A 15,042-nucleotide genomic window follows, 5' to 3' on the forward strand; every position below is an offset into this window, starting at 1 on the left:
CCTTCGGTTTTTACCCTTCCCCATACTTAGAAAAAAATCTGATTTTTTTAATGTAAGGTCAAAACCGAAGGTTTATTTGAAAACCTTCGGTTTTTACCCTTCCCCATACTAAGAAAAAAATCTGATTTTTTTCATGTATGGTCAAAACCGAAGGTTTATTTGAAAACCTTCGGTTTTTACTCTTCCCCATACTTAGAAAAAAATCTGATTTTTTTAATGTAAGGTCAAAACCGAAGGTTTATTTGAAAACCTTCGGTTTTTACCCTTCCCCATACTAAGAAAAAAATCTGATTTTTTTCATGTATGGTCAAAACCGAAGGTTTATTTGAAAACCTTCGGTTTTTACCCTTCCCCATACTAAGAAAAAAATCTGATTTTTTTCATGTATGGTCAAAACCGAAGGTTTATTTGAAAACCTTCGGTTTTTACCCTTCCCCATACTTAGAAAAAAATCTGATTTTTTTAATGTAAGGTCAAAACCGAAGGTTTATTTGAAAACCTTCGGTTTTTACCCTTCCCCATACTATGAAAAAAATCTGATTTTTTTCATGTATTGTCAAAACCGAAGGTTTATTTGAAAACCTTCGGTTTTTACCCTTCCCCATACTTAGAAAAAAATCTGATTTTTTAATGTAAGGTCAAAACCGAAGGTTTATTTGAAAACCTTCGGTTTTTACCCTTCCCCATACTAAGAAAAAAATCTGATTTTTTTCATGTATGGTCAAAACCGAAGGTTTATTTGAAAACCTTCGGTTTTTACCCTTCCCCATATTTAGAAAAAAATCTGATTTTTTTAATGTAAGGTCAAAACCGAAGGTTTATTTGAAAACCTTCGGTTTTTACCTCAATATTTTTAAAAAAAATTGGTCAAAACCGAAGGTTTTCAAATAAACCCTCGGTTTTGGCGATGCGGTTTTTTTTTAAAAAAAAGGTGAAAAGTCAACAAAACATAATTATTTAAAACATATTAAACCAAACCAAACAAACATAATAACAATAATGCATAAATATTAAAACATAACGCATAAAATTAAATATTAATTGTCATAAACCTATAATAAATCCATAATAAATCTACAAATTAATTATTAGATGGGGTGGAAGGAGGGGGTGGTTGATTCAGTCGACTCCTCAACAAGACAAGTTCCTGTTCGAGATTCTCTAATCTCTGAGACATTTCGGCCCGGTCCGCTTTGATTTCACTGAGCAAACGACCTCTTTCGGCATCCCTTAATCGGATTTGTTCCATTTCCAGCGTCATCTTTCTGACCTCTTCCTCACGTGCCGCAATTTCTGATTGTGTTATCAGATTCTGGTAACACGGATGCAGTTTCTCCGGTGTTTGCCGAAGTCTCTTCCATGTCGAATCACCCATATCCTAAATGCATTTCAGATATATGTATATATATATTAATCAAACAAAATAACGTAAACTAACATAAATCTAGATCTATAATATATATATATATAAACTTAAGAAATCTAAATCTTACAATAAACAAAACAAAAAAACCAAATCAAACAAATTACCTGAAGAGAGGAGAAGAACCCGCGGCTTGGAGGAGGCAGGCGACGGCGGCGGAAGAGAGAGAAAGGAGAAATGAGTGGAATGAAAAAGAGAAGGGTTAGGGTTTGTATTTATAGAGGTTGATGCGGAAGGTTTTCATAAAACTTTCGGTTTTGATATTATTCAAAACCGAGGGTTTATTAAAGACCCTTCGGAAAAAACCATAACCAAATTTATAATTTTTTTTAATGAGCAAAACCGAAGGTTCTTTGTAAAACTTTCGGAAATGAAATTTTCAAAAAAGGCAAAACCGAAGGTTCTTTGAATAACCTTCGCAATTAAAAAACCAGGGATTTCAAAACCGAAGGTTTTTACAAAAACCTTCGCAATTAACCCACATCCAACACTTAGAATTTTTTTGAGTTTTTTGGGAAGGTAAAAAACGAAAGTTCTTTGTAGAACTTTCGGTAATAATTAATAAACCCGAAGATTTTACACCCCACTCGGAATCTATTTTTAATCCCGAAGGATTTGTTCCTCTCGGGAGTATTTAGGAGAGGTTTACAAAACCTTCGGGAAAAACCGTCGGTAAAGATCCTTTTTTTACCAGTGTCATAATATAATATTTTTTATAGATATGTCGTCCTTCAAATTTTCATCATGAATAACACTCTAACTAAATAAAGAGATCTTAGAGACTCACACAACTTTTTCCATTCGTAATCATAGAAAGACAACTCAACCTACCAACTATAACCATGTTTCACATAAAACAATTCATGTCTTGTAACCGCATAAAACATTTCTGGTCGATACTACCTCCTTACACCCCACCCACCTTAAATCAAAATCCTAACCTGAGAGCTCTCCATTTTGTTAATTTTACAAATTTAATTAATTTGATGTTTTGAAAAGTAAATTGTTAATGTGAAAAAATATTTAATTTTCAATGGGAAAATAATTAATGGAGTATTAATGTGTTAATAGATTGATTGCTATTAGGGAATAATAACTTGTATTAGATAAAATTATTTTTGAACAACACTATAAGCTAATAATATACAAATTCTAGAATATTTTTCACTTAATCATTTTAACTTTTTTTTATAAGGAATTAACTCTCATTAATTCAAAAGAGGAGTTACATATACAAAATTAATTTGCAAATAATACAATATAACATCTACACAATAAAAAACGATTAACAATATAATATCTACACAATCAAAACAATTAAATGATAATCATGATGTTAAATAATATATCAAATTTGTAAAAATTAAAATTACAATAGAGATATCCAACAATCTTGCATTTTTTTAGAGTGACTTGAAAGACGAACTCGTTTGAATTCTATAAGGAAAAGTGAGAAAATAGAGCTGTTAGAATCAAACCACAATAAACGAGGATAAAAGCGAAAAGAAGAACAAATACCAAGATTACGTGGAAAACTCTTTACGGGTGAAAAACCACGGGCAGAAGAGAAAGTTTCACTATATCGAAGATTGTACAAATTTTGGTGGACAACGTAAAAACTGAATAAGAGAAAAGACGGTTGTATTCTCTATATATTGTCTAACCCTAAAATATGATGTAAATTAAAAGAGGCCAAACCCATTATGACTACAGGTCCATACAGTGCGGGCAAAACCCGCTGACCCAACAAGAATTCGGGCCACAAACTCTAACAATCTCCACCTTGAAACGAATTCCAATCTTTGATAGCATAACCACAAAATCAAACCTCTTCCACCAAAGCCCCTAAGGGCATAACTCAGCAATGAAGACCAACCAGGTTCAAGCAATGCTCAAACTTGGTAATAGGAAGTGACTTGGTCATCATATCTCCAGGATTATTGTGTGTACTTACCTTGCTCACAACAATATCACCACGAGCAATCACATCACGCACAAAATGATACCGTACATCAATGTGCTTAGTCCTCTCGTGAAACATCTGATCCTTTGTCAGAAAAATAGCACTATGGCTATCACAAAAGATTGTAGAAATCTGCAAATCATCACTAAGTTCGCCAAATAAGCCTTTCATCCAAATTGCTTCTTTGCAAGCTACTGTAATCGCCATGTACTCTGCCTCTGTAGTAGACAAAACAACTGTAGCCTGCAACATAGCCTTCCAACTAATAGCGCAACCACCAACACAAAAAATGTAACCAGACAATGATCTTCTCTTATCAAGATCTTCAGCGTAATCTGAATCAACGTAACCGACAACTCCATCTCTACTTTTCCCAAACTGTAAACAAACATCAATAGAACCACATAAGTATCTGAGAATCCACTGAACTGCTTTCCAATGTTCCTTACTAGGGTTTGCCATATATCTACTAACAACACTAACTGCATATGCTAAGTCAGGCCGTGAACAAACCATAACATACATAAGGGAGCCAACGACACTAGAGTATGGAACTCACGACATATAATCATCATCACTATCTGACTGTGGTGACAAAAAGACGAAAGTCTAAAATGAGCAGCTAGTGGAGTACTTATCGGCTTGGCACTTTGCATGTTAAACCTACTAAGGACTTTTTCGATGTACCTCTTTTGACTTATGTACAATTTACCAGCCATTCGATCTCTAAGAATCTCCATTCCAAACATCTTCTTTGCTGCACCTAAATCTTTCATCTCAAACTCGCTACTCAACTGTGTGCTTTCACCTTTCTGACATCTCTTTGATCTTTAGTGGCAATTAGCATATCGTCAACATACAACAACAGGTAATGAACGACCCATCATCACATACTTTAAAGTAGACACAACTATCGTAACTGCTCCTCCTGAAATCATGAGTGGTCATAAATGTATCGAATCTCTTATACCACTGTCTTGGTGACTATTTCAAACCATAAAGAGACTTTTTCAACTGACATACGTAGTCTTCCTTTCCCAAGGCTATAAATCCCTCTAGTTGCTGCATGTAGATGTTTTCCTCAGTTTTTATATCTAACTGCTCAAGCTCAAGATCGTGGAATGCCACACTACCTAGTAAAGCCCGAATAGAACTGTGCTTCACAACTGGAAAAAATACTTCAGTAAAATCAACACCTGGAGTTTGACTATATCCTTTTGCAACAAGTCTGGCTTTATACCTGGCTTTTTCAACTCCCATCGTACCTTCCTTTCTCTTATACACTCATTTGCAGCGAACAACCTTCTTGCTCTTTGGTAGCTTCACTAGATCCCATGTAGCATTCTTGTGAAGCGATTCCATCTCTTCCTGTATAGCGATCATCCACATGCCAGAGTTTTCACAGGTAACTGCTTCTGAATACGTCGCGGGTTCTTCTTCTGAATCAATCTCTTCAGCCACATTTAATGCATACGCAACTAAATCAGGCTCTGCATATCTCTAAGGACGTCTAATTTCTCTACGAGACCTATTTTTAGCAATTGAATATTGTGGAGGTGCTTCTGAGTAGCTAGCACCATAGAAACTGGAATATGCTTTGGAGTTTGCTCTGGTGTAGGTTTCAACCCAATCTCAAGCTCCACCTCAATACTTGACTTCTGTTGATTTCCCTTGGAGGGAGTTGAAAACGGAGACCCCTGAAGCATGCTAGTCTCATCAAAAACAACATCTCTACTAATGACGACTTTACTAGTCTCAGGACACCACAACTTGTATCCATTCACACCTTGCTTGAACCCTATGAACAACCACTTCACCGAACGAGGCTCTAACTTCCCATTATCCACATGAGCATACGCAGGACATCCAAAAATTTTTAAATCAGAATAACTAGCAGGAGAACCAGTCCATACCTCTTGTGGAGTTTTCTTATCAATAACAGTCGAAGGAGAGCGATTAATGAGATGACATGCATACCCAGCGGTCTCAGCCCAAAACGACATCGGTAGCCCAGCATTAAGGCGCATACAACACACCTTCTCCATCAAAGTCCTATTCATCCTCTCTGCAACTCCATTCTGTTGAGGATTATGTCGAACTATATGATGCCTCATAATACCTTCAGTTCTACATAAAGTATTAAACTCATTAGAACAAAACTCCAAACCATTATCAGTTCGGAGATGCTTTACTTGCCTCCCTGTCTGTTTCTCAATCATTAACTTCCACTCTTTAAAGGTAGAAAACACGTCACTCTTTTGTTTCAAAAAGAATTTTCAAACCTTCCTGGAGAAATCATCTATAATAGTCAACATATAGAACGCACCACCTTTAGATGGTACTCTAGAAGGCCCCCACAAATCAGAATGAATGTAGTCTAGTGTCCCCCTCGTATTAAGAATACCAGACAAGAACCTAACTATTTTCTGCTTACCAAAAACGCAGTGTTCACAAAACTTCAGTTTCGTAATACCCTGCACATCAAGAAGCCCTCTCTTGTTCAATTCGACCATGCTATTCTCACTCATGTGACCTAGACGCATGTGTCATAATCTTGTAACATCGGAATCAGACATAGACGAACTAGCAATAACAACATCACATGTAATCGTAGAGCCTTGCAGAACATATAAATTGACAGTTTTCTTGAGTCCCTTCATCACAACAAGAGATCCCTTGCTGACCTTCACAACTCCACCTTCACCGGTGTATTTGTACCCTTTAGAATCAAGAATACTCAAAGAGATCAGATTTCTCTTCATGTCAGGAACGTGCCTTACATCACCAAGTGTTCGAATAGTGCCATCAAACATCTTAACTCTAACCGTACCAATACCAGTAATTCTGCAAGATGCATTATTATCCATCACAACGGTACCTCTAGAGACCACTTCATATATAGAGAACCAGTCCCGATTAGGACACATATGAAACGTGCATCCAGAATCAAGAATCCATTCGCCGCTCTGTTTCGAATCAATATCAGACGTAACGAGAAGTTCTCCATCATTCTACTTTTCAACAACATCAGCTTCGCCATATTTCTCTAGTTGATTGCTCTTATGATCCTCACCAGCCCTCTTATTTTTATTCTGTAACTTATAACACTCAACAACAATATGACATTTCTTCTTGCAATACCTACACGTCTTATCCTTGTTCTTGGATTTTGACCTACCACGGTTATTGTTGCTAAAACATCTCTCATGCTGTCTGCCTCGTGCAACAAGGCCTTCATCCATGTTATTTGAACCAACTAGTTTATGCATCTTCTCTTTCGAGAAGAGTGCATCATAAACCTCATCTAGAGTCAAAGTCTCACGACTATAGAGAATGGTATCTCTAAAATTAGCATACGAAGGAGGTAGTGAACACAATAATATCAGCCCTAAATCTTCTTCATTGTACTTAACCTCCATAGATTCCAAATCAGAGACTATTTCTTTAAAAACAGTTAAGTGATTTTCTAAAGACGTACCGTCATACATACGTTGGGAATACAAGCGTTGCTTCAAGTGTAACTTGTTAGTCAGCGTTTTCGTCATACATAATTACTCCAATCTTAGCCAGAGCGCAACAACTGTTTTTTCCTTCAAACAGTCTTGAAGAATCTGATTCAACAGATGCAGATAAATCTGCGATAGAGCCTTATGATCCGCTCGTTGCTTTTCTTCATCAGTCCACGAAGACGGCATCTTGTCAGCGCCATATAGCGCATCTTCCATATCCATCTGTGCCAAAATAGCTCGCATCTTCACTTGCCATAACGAAAATCTGGTGTTACGATCCAGCAACGGAATATCGTATTTCATAGTGGTCATGACCAAAAATAAAACAAACAAATTTGGCTCTGATACCAGTTTGTTATAATCAAACCACAATAAACGAGGATAAAAGCAAAAAGAAGAACGAACACCAAGATTACGTGGAAAACTCTTTACGGGTGAAAAATCACAGGCAGAAGAGAAAGTTTCACTATATCGAAGATTGTACAAATTTTGATGGAAAACGTAAAAACTGAATAAGAAAAAAGACGACTGTATTCTCTATATATTGTCTAACCCTAAAATATGATGTAAATTAAAAGGGCCAAACCCATTAAGACTACAGGTCCATACAGTGCGGGCAAAGCCCGCTGACCCAACAAGAATTCGGGCCACAAACTCTAACAAGAGCAAGTCAAGCAAATCAATTAGCAGTGTCGAAAAAATCTCTACTAAATATTTTGGACGACAGTAAAAATGACATTGCCTGTGAGTTGGTAAACAATGCTAGAAAAAGTTCTGTCAAATGATAAGATCATTTATATATATGATTAAAATAATAAAAAATTCATAAAAATAAGTAAGAATAGTTGTAAGAGATCCTCCAAATGAAATATGAATTCAAATGGACAAATACTCGAGAAAAGATTACCAGAACAATCGTAGATTGTTCTGAAAAGGTGATGGACAAATACTCGAGAAAAGATTACCAGAACAATCGACATGTATAATCAACAAACAATCCACCAAAAACTGAGAATATTATTCAAATTATAAAATTCTGAAATGACAAATCAAAATCCAAGCTAGAGAAGCGATAAGGGAACCAAGAATAAAAAATGACTACACATTTTTATAGAATATTTTTCTAGGGTGAGAAAATATTATAACTGATTTTTAATAAAATCATGAACTTTCTTATTAATAAGTGGTATTATAAGCTACCTTATACGAATACACAATCTTTATCTTTTATGTGAACCTTAAAACAAAACAAAAAAAAAATAGTAAAAGATTAATAGGAACAGGAAGAATATAATGGTCCCTTCATTTTAATTTAAAACATTTTTAATAAAAAATAAATCTGAAATATTTGATCTCTTAATAAGACTTTTTTTTCAATTAAACTACCCTAATAAGTTGAATATATATTCTCAATTATAAAAGTAATCAATTACAGCAATAATTATATGGTGCCATTTTGACCTAAAAGACACCCCCACAATCATGATTTTTAACTTCATCTTAGTGGAAATCAATTTCATTTTTGAACTTTCAAAATTAAGTATTAAAAAATTATAAGGACAGACATTCTTAAAGACACATCCTTAAACAAATATTTTAAAGACAGGCATGCCACATTTGGGGTAAAAGACATATATGTTACATCCTTTAAAAAAAATGTTCCTAAACATAATCGTGAGTCATTTCAGATTTATTAATGCAGGAACCACAAATTTCACACAATGTAGGGAAACTTATTGAGAAAAATACAACTAAAAGCTGCTTAAACCTCCCAAACAAAAATCTCAAAGGGTTTATCTCGGGCTGGTGAAGAGTCATGGCTCAAAAAGCATGTTCTCGGCCTCTTTCTTCAAGGAATCAAACAACACAGTTGATAAATACCTCTCGCCAAAGCTAGGAAAAACCGCCTGTTGTATAACACAAGGATTAAAAAACAAAAAAAGGATTCTGCAACTGTTATCGTTCAAATTGGGCTTAAAACGAAAAAACTTACAACAATTAATTTTCCTGCATTTTCTGGCCTCTTAGCTAACTTAATCGCAGCTGCAGCAGCTGCACCCGATGATATACCGACCTGAATTCACATCCCAAAATCCATTAGTATCATAAATTGAATTAAAACGCAGCTACACAGAAGTAAGTAAAAGAAAGATCTTATAAAAGTGAATATCTCTAAGTATGGTTAAAATGAGAAATATTTGTTTTTACCAACAAGCCTTCTTTCAGTGCAAGAAGCTTAGCAGTTTCAATAGCTTCATCACTTGATATCTGCAAAACATATGTTCAAATCTTAAGCATCTGGATCATGATCCAAAAATAATGTTTATACCAAAAAATCACATAGATCCAGAAAATAATATTGATCAATTACTAAACGAAAAAACAATTACTATTCAATTTTAGTTTTAGAGAATTTTCAAATAAATCACAATTGGGTAAGAGGTATTGACAAAATACCAGTTTCCAACATAAAATGAATAACGGAAGCTTCAAGGACATACTTGAACAACTTCGTCGATCAAATCAACCTCCAGTACTCCTGGGACAAAACCAGCTCCGATCCCTTGGATTTTATGAGGACCTAGAAGCAAGATAGAATTATAAATCAATTTCAAAAGAAGAAGGCAGAAATATCTAACAAAGTGAAAAGGGGAAGAAAAGAACTAATGCAAAATGCAATAATCCAAAAAATTAACCAATCAAAACTATGTTTGGGATGAAGCCCACAACAACCCCATGATGTATAAAATTATCTCCATAAATATCTAGCCAATAAATCATTTTCCTGTTGCTTTCATATTTAAATGGAATTTACAATTGCTCATGAAAAATGATACTGTTGTAATATCTCAATATGGCTTAAGATTGTAAAACAATACAATTTCCTGTATATGAAATTCAATATAAGATGGTAAGGATCATACATTTTACTCACAACACAAAAATCTTCCTTTAGCTAAGATGAGAAGAAGCTACGAGAAAATGACAGTAGATTGTTTCAGCATCAAGTATGTCAAATCATGCATAACTTTCATAAATATCATTATAACAGAAGTTCTCATAAACGATGGAAATTTCAACAGAATTTATAGATGCACATCCTACATTAACTCACCAGGTGTTCCTCCAGATAAAACTGCACTTTCAAGAGGTTCTACACCATACAACTGTGATAAATAAACGGATAAAACCATAAATGAATTAGAAGTTGAGAGTTCTATTTACATCAATTTTCCACCATACACAAGAATAAAAAGATCTAACCTTAATATTGGAGTTTTGTTCTTTAAGGAATTTCCCTGTACCGGTAATAGTACCTCCAGTACCTATCCCAGAAACAAAAGCATCAACTTTGCCACCTGTTCCTTTCCAGACCTCAGGCCCGGTGGTCTCGTAATGTATCTAAAACAATTCCACGGTGTTATTAGATGAAAAAATATAACAAGTTAAGGACAAAAAAGACGAACCTTTGGATTTGCTGGATTGTCAAATTGCTGAAGAATATATGAATTGGGAGTCTTTGCCTTTAACTCTTCTGCTTTCTGCATAGCTCCTTTCATGCCCCTGGCAGGATCTGTAAGGACCAATTCAGCGCCAAAAGCTCTTAGGATGATTCTCCTCTCAAGGCTCATGGAAGCCGGCATGGTAATAATTAGCTTGTATCCCTTTGCAGCCGCCATAAATGCCAATCCAATACCAGTATTACCACTTGTTGGTTCAATCAAGACACTCTTCATAACCATTCAGGCAAATACAACCAATCAGGATTTTAGATATTTGTGATATAAGAGATGAGCAACATATTGCATAAAAAGCAATGAAAATGCAACCATTTCCATAGATTTGGATCCTTTGAGAAAAGTTCGAATGCAACCTTTACTGTATTAATAAAGAAGATTAATGGGGCAAATAAACATTTTAGACCCATTAGTTTGGTTCCAATTTCCTAAAAGATTTTAGCAAAGGTGATATCTAACAGACTTAAGACAAGTATTTCCGCTTGTGATATCTGAATCCCAATTAAAAGATTTTTAGCAAAGGTGATTATTTTTCACTTCCTTCTTATTGAGGGTGGGAATCGTCTCTAGTTTGGAGACTTTTAACATCGTTGATATGATGATTAATACCTCCTTTACATCAGGGTGTTCTTAATGGGAATCGAACCTGAGATCTTAGTTTTGATGTAGTTTTCAATATATTTTGTTTGTGTTTTGGCTCATGATGATTTTTGTTTATGTTATTTCAGAAGAACACATTTTGAGGTACTTTTTTATGTTTTTCTTTGGGCATGAGAGCAATCTATTTGTTGATTTTCTTTCGAGGCAGGAGAATATAATCTTTGTGCCCTCACTATTTTTTACAAAAATAATACAATGAACTTTTCCAAATACATTATAACAATTATTTTCTCTAAATACTTTTTGAAATGGAATAAAGATCAAATAACCATGCATACTTCTATTATTTCAAATATCCCTTCAACAAAATAATTATGAAATTGTTCAAAGTCCTTTCTTTCTATTAGGGGTTTGGGAGCATCACTACCGTGTTATAATTATCTAGCGAAGTGGGAATATTGATCCTTTTTACTCTATCTCCGTTTACTAGACTATTTTAACCTCTTTTCCTTTCGAAATCATAACTATAACTCTATCAACCAAAAAAGTTCATATGGAAATGTACAAAGTAAATATGATAGAAATAACCTCCCCAGGTTTAATCAGGCCCTTCTCCTCTGCATCTTTGATCATACTGTACCCAATCCTGCATATCAAGATTCAAGAGTAATTAATGATAAGAATTGTCATCAAAATGTAAAATGAATTATATAATCTACAAGAATACAAGCCTAGCATCTTGAGAATTCCCTCCACTTCATCTATCATACATACAATTGGACAGATTATCCAATAGACATATTATTTTCTTTTCATTTTGACACATTTTAGCTTCTTAGGTTCGTCGCGAAGTTTCAAATATTTATTATAATGTATCTTTAACTAGTACAAGCCCATTATCAGTAATGTTTCATAGGACCATATCCCAATTTCAGTTTAATAATACATAATAAAAAATGATTATCTTCTTAGTGGAGATCTTCTGGCACAAAGGAAAGATGAATAAACAAGTTTTCACCTGTCTTTTACACTGGAACAAGGCTCCATCATCTCTAGCTTTGCTGCCACACGAGCAACACAACCATCCACGATATTGTTGAGATATACCAAAGGGGTATTACCTATCAACTATAATAATAACACTGTTAAGTAAAGAGAGATTCAAAAAGAAACAGATCGAATTGAAAGAAGAGACAATAATCCAAGCTTACTTCAGTAATATCATTGGCAATCACATTCTTCACTTCTGTCATTTTGGGTTAACACTTAACAAGAACTGCACAAACTGAAAAAAAAGAAAAGGAATCGTTTAGTACAAGCAAATCTCTCAAAGATAAAAACCCACTTAAAACATCGATGAAAGATTACTGGGTAAGCTCAATTTCAGATTGAAGAGACGATTTACTGATACATTCATCGATTTCGATCAGGATTTTGAAGAAAAGTTCTATTAGGGTCAATAACTAAAACAGGGAAATGATGCATAATCGATAATACCTACCTCTTTGAGACAAGATAACGAATTTTGAGAGATAAGATCAGATTATATATACAGTCCAGTCAATCCACTAATAAGCGTACAATCATGACGGAAATTTTGAGAGATGGAAAGAAATCATTTTTTTTGCTAAACAATAGTGAACTGACCTATATCTCCTCCAAACATACCCACAAACATTCTAGCAGAAAAAAACAAAAACAAAAAACACAATTCTTGATCTTTGGGTTTTTTTAGATTTTTTGAAAAAACTTTGTTTACATAAAACAAAAATGTTATTTGAGATTTTTATAGGATGAATTATTAAAATATCTCTTTATATTTCAAATTTAATAAAAATAAAGTATAGATATTTAGTATTTTAATTTATAATTAAATAATTCCATGATTAGAAATATGATTATATGGTGGAAAAAATAATTTTAAAAACCAAAAAAATCTATGATTCAATTTATGCACTACTTAACTTTAATCATAGTAAAAAAATTATTCGGGCGCACACAATAAATAAATTAAATAAAACACGCACATAGAGTGTAACAAATGGTTTTTTTCCACTTGCAAATAAAATAATGATTAGCTTATTGTTGAAGTTAATGTATGTTTATAAATAATCTTGTATAGTTGCTTTTCCTTACTGATTAATTAAATAAATTTTGGATTATAAAGATGGTGTTTTTTTGGGTAAAAAATTTAAAGATAAAATAAAATTTAAATTTAAATTATTTTAATAATTTATTAATAAATTAAATAATGTAATTAATGAAAATATAAATAAAATAATATTTAATTATAATTGAATTAAGAAAAAAAGTTTGATAACGGGATGGTTTTAAAAGATCAAGATCACCAAAAAGATTGTGTGGTTTTTATATAAAAAATTTAAAAAGTATTAATAATAATCAAATTATATTTTAATTTTAATTTAAAGTATTTTATTATTTTCATTAATAAATTAAGTATGTAGTTAACCAAAAAAAAATTATAGTTGGATTATAATTGAATTTAATAAAAACAACTGAAAAAAAGTTATGATGTATAATGTGATCTTATCTATCAATAATTCATAATAGGTTGGTAAGACTAATTTTTTATTTAGAATTTATTAAATTTATTAAATATTTTTTTCAAAAATTAACACACTAAAATAGTTAAAGTGAAAATTTTCTTTTAGAATATCTTAAATTAAAATAAAGATTATAATTGTGGGTTGAGGCTATCTACCATATTAAAAATAAAATAATAATAATAATAAATTCAGATATTACTTTTGTATACTTATAAAATCGATCCTCTTATTTAAAAGGGAAATATAAAAAAAAACACTTTTTAATCCGAGCAGTTTCAGAAAATATGAGATGATGAACCAAAATGATAAAATCGACTCAAGTTCTGTTTTGAAAACAATTTTTCAATTTACTTTACTAAATTTTTTGGCATACCTCCTTTCAAATCTCGTAAAATGTGTGAGAAGATTCATCTTTAAATTTTTTTTTTATAATTAAGTAGCACTAGTATGACACCTACAGTCATGACCTGACACTTCAAAAAAAGCATAGATAGAACCAAACCCATGATATTTTGGTTTTATAAGTCAACTCTTACCACTTGACTACTTTGGTGAGTTACAAGCAAGAGTTGTCTCATCCAAAAGTGAGATGAGGAAGTATTTAGCAATGCAACATAGTTGACTCAATAAATAATCACCACCTAATTTTCTTTTAAAAAATTAGGAAAGAAAAAATTTTCAGAAATTTGTTTGTGGGTTCGGTGTTTGACGACATGTTGAAAATGCATCAACTTACTCTGAAACAATTGACCTTTTTAAAACGTAAAACTTGTTACACTTTAGTATGAATTCAAACTTAAGTATTCATCTAAGTAATATCTTACGTCTAAGGGACTGCATTTTTCGTTCCTAAACATATGTCTAGAATGTACACAATATTAAGAGAAGACTAAGAACAAAAGTATTAGACATATTACATGTTACGAGAGGGTAAAAACAAGGTACAAATATGTAATTGTCTAGAATTTGAATATTAAAGCATGAGAATGTCCTATAAATTATAGGAATTATTTAAAAATTCTCATAATTTTTTAAGTCGTAGAACTCAAGTTATGAGCTCCCAAAGTTTGAGAAAATATATAAATGGCCCAAACGAGTCTTATAAATAGTGAAATTATTTTTTTAAGTTAAGAAAGTTATTAGGCCTTGAAAAATATCAAAAAGCCTATAAATCATTTAAAATGAAATAAGCTAAAATCAAACCATCCTAATGGATTTAAAATAAACAAAAATGGCTTGGTTTATTAATAGACCCGGACAAAAAGATTTGGTTCGGGCTTTAGGCGGACAAGAGGAAAATCGAAAGTGGTCATTTAAGTTTAAAACAAAAGAGTCCACATAGATTTTTTTTTGAGTAGTGATAGGGAAGAGAATTTGAGAGGGAATGACGTGACATAATTTCATTGGTTGGAAAAAGTAAAAAGTGTGAGGAATGAGAGTAGAGAGAGAAATTCTTTTATTT

General features: G+C 32.9%; 1 protein-coding gene across 1 annotated transcript; it reads right to left on the reverse strand.

The window, feature by feature from the left end:
* Nucleotides 1–8,531: 8,531 nt before the first annotated feature.
* Nucleotides 8,532–12,656, reverse strand: LOC124941356 (cysteine synthase). Its single transcript, XM_047481667.1, has 11 exons — nucleotides 12,515–12,656; nucleotides 12,225–12,298; nucleotides 12,032–12,141; nucleotides 11,602–11,659; nucleotides 10,363–10,626; nucleotides 10,160–10,297; nucleotides 10,011–10,062; nucleotides 9,397–9,476; nucleotides 9,104–9,163; nucleotides 8,889–8,969; nucleotides 8,532–8,802 (listed from the first exon to the last, which is right to left on the reverse strand). Exons 2-11 carry the CDS (start codon nucleotides 12,264–12,266, stop codon nucleotides 8,710–8,712), a joined length of 978 nt encoding a protein of 325 aa, XP_047337623.1. The 5' UTR covers nucleotides 12,267–12,298; nucleotides 12,515–12,656; the 3' UTR covers nucleotides 8,532–8,709.
* Nucleotides 12,657–15,042: the final 2,386 nt, after the last annotated feature.

This window comes from Impatiens glandulifera, chromosome 6 (assembly GCF_907164915.1).
Source record: "Impatiens glandulifera chromosome 6, dImpGla2.1, whole genome shotgun sequence".
NCBI lineage: Eukaryota > Viridiplantae > Streptophyta > Magnoliopsida > Ericales > Balsaminaceae > Impatiens > Impatiens glandulifera.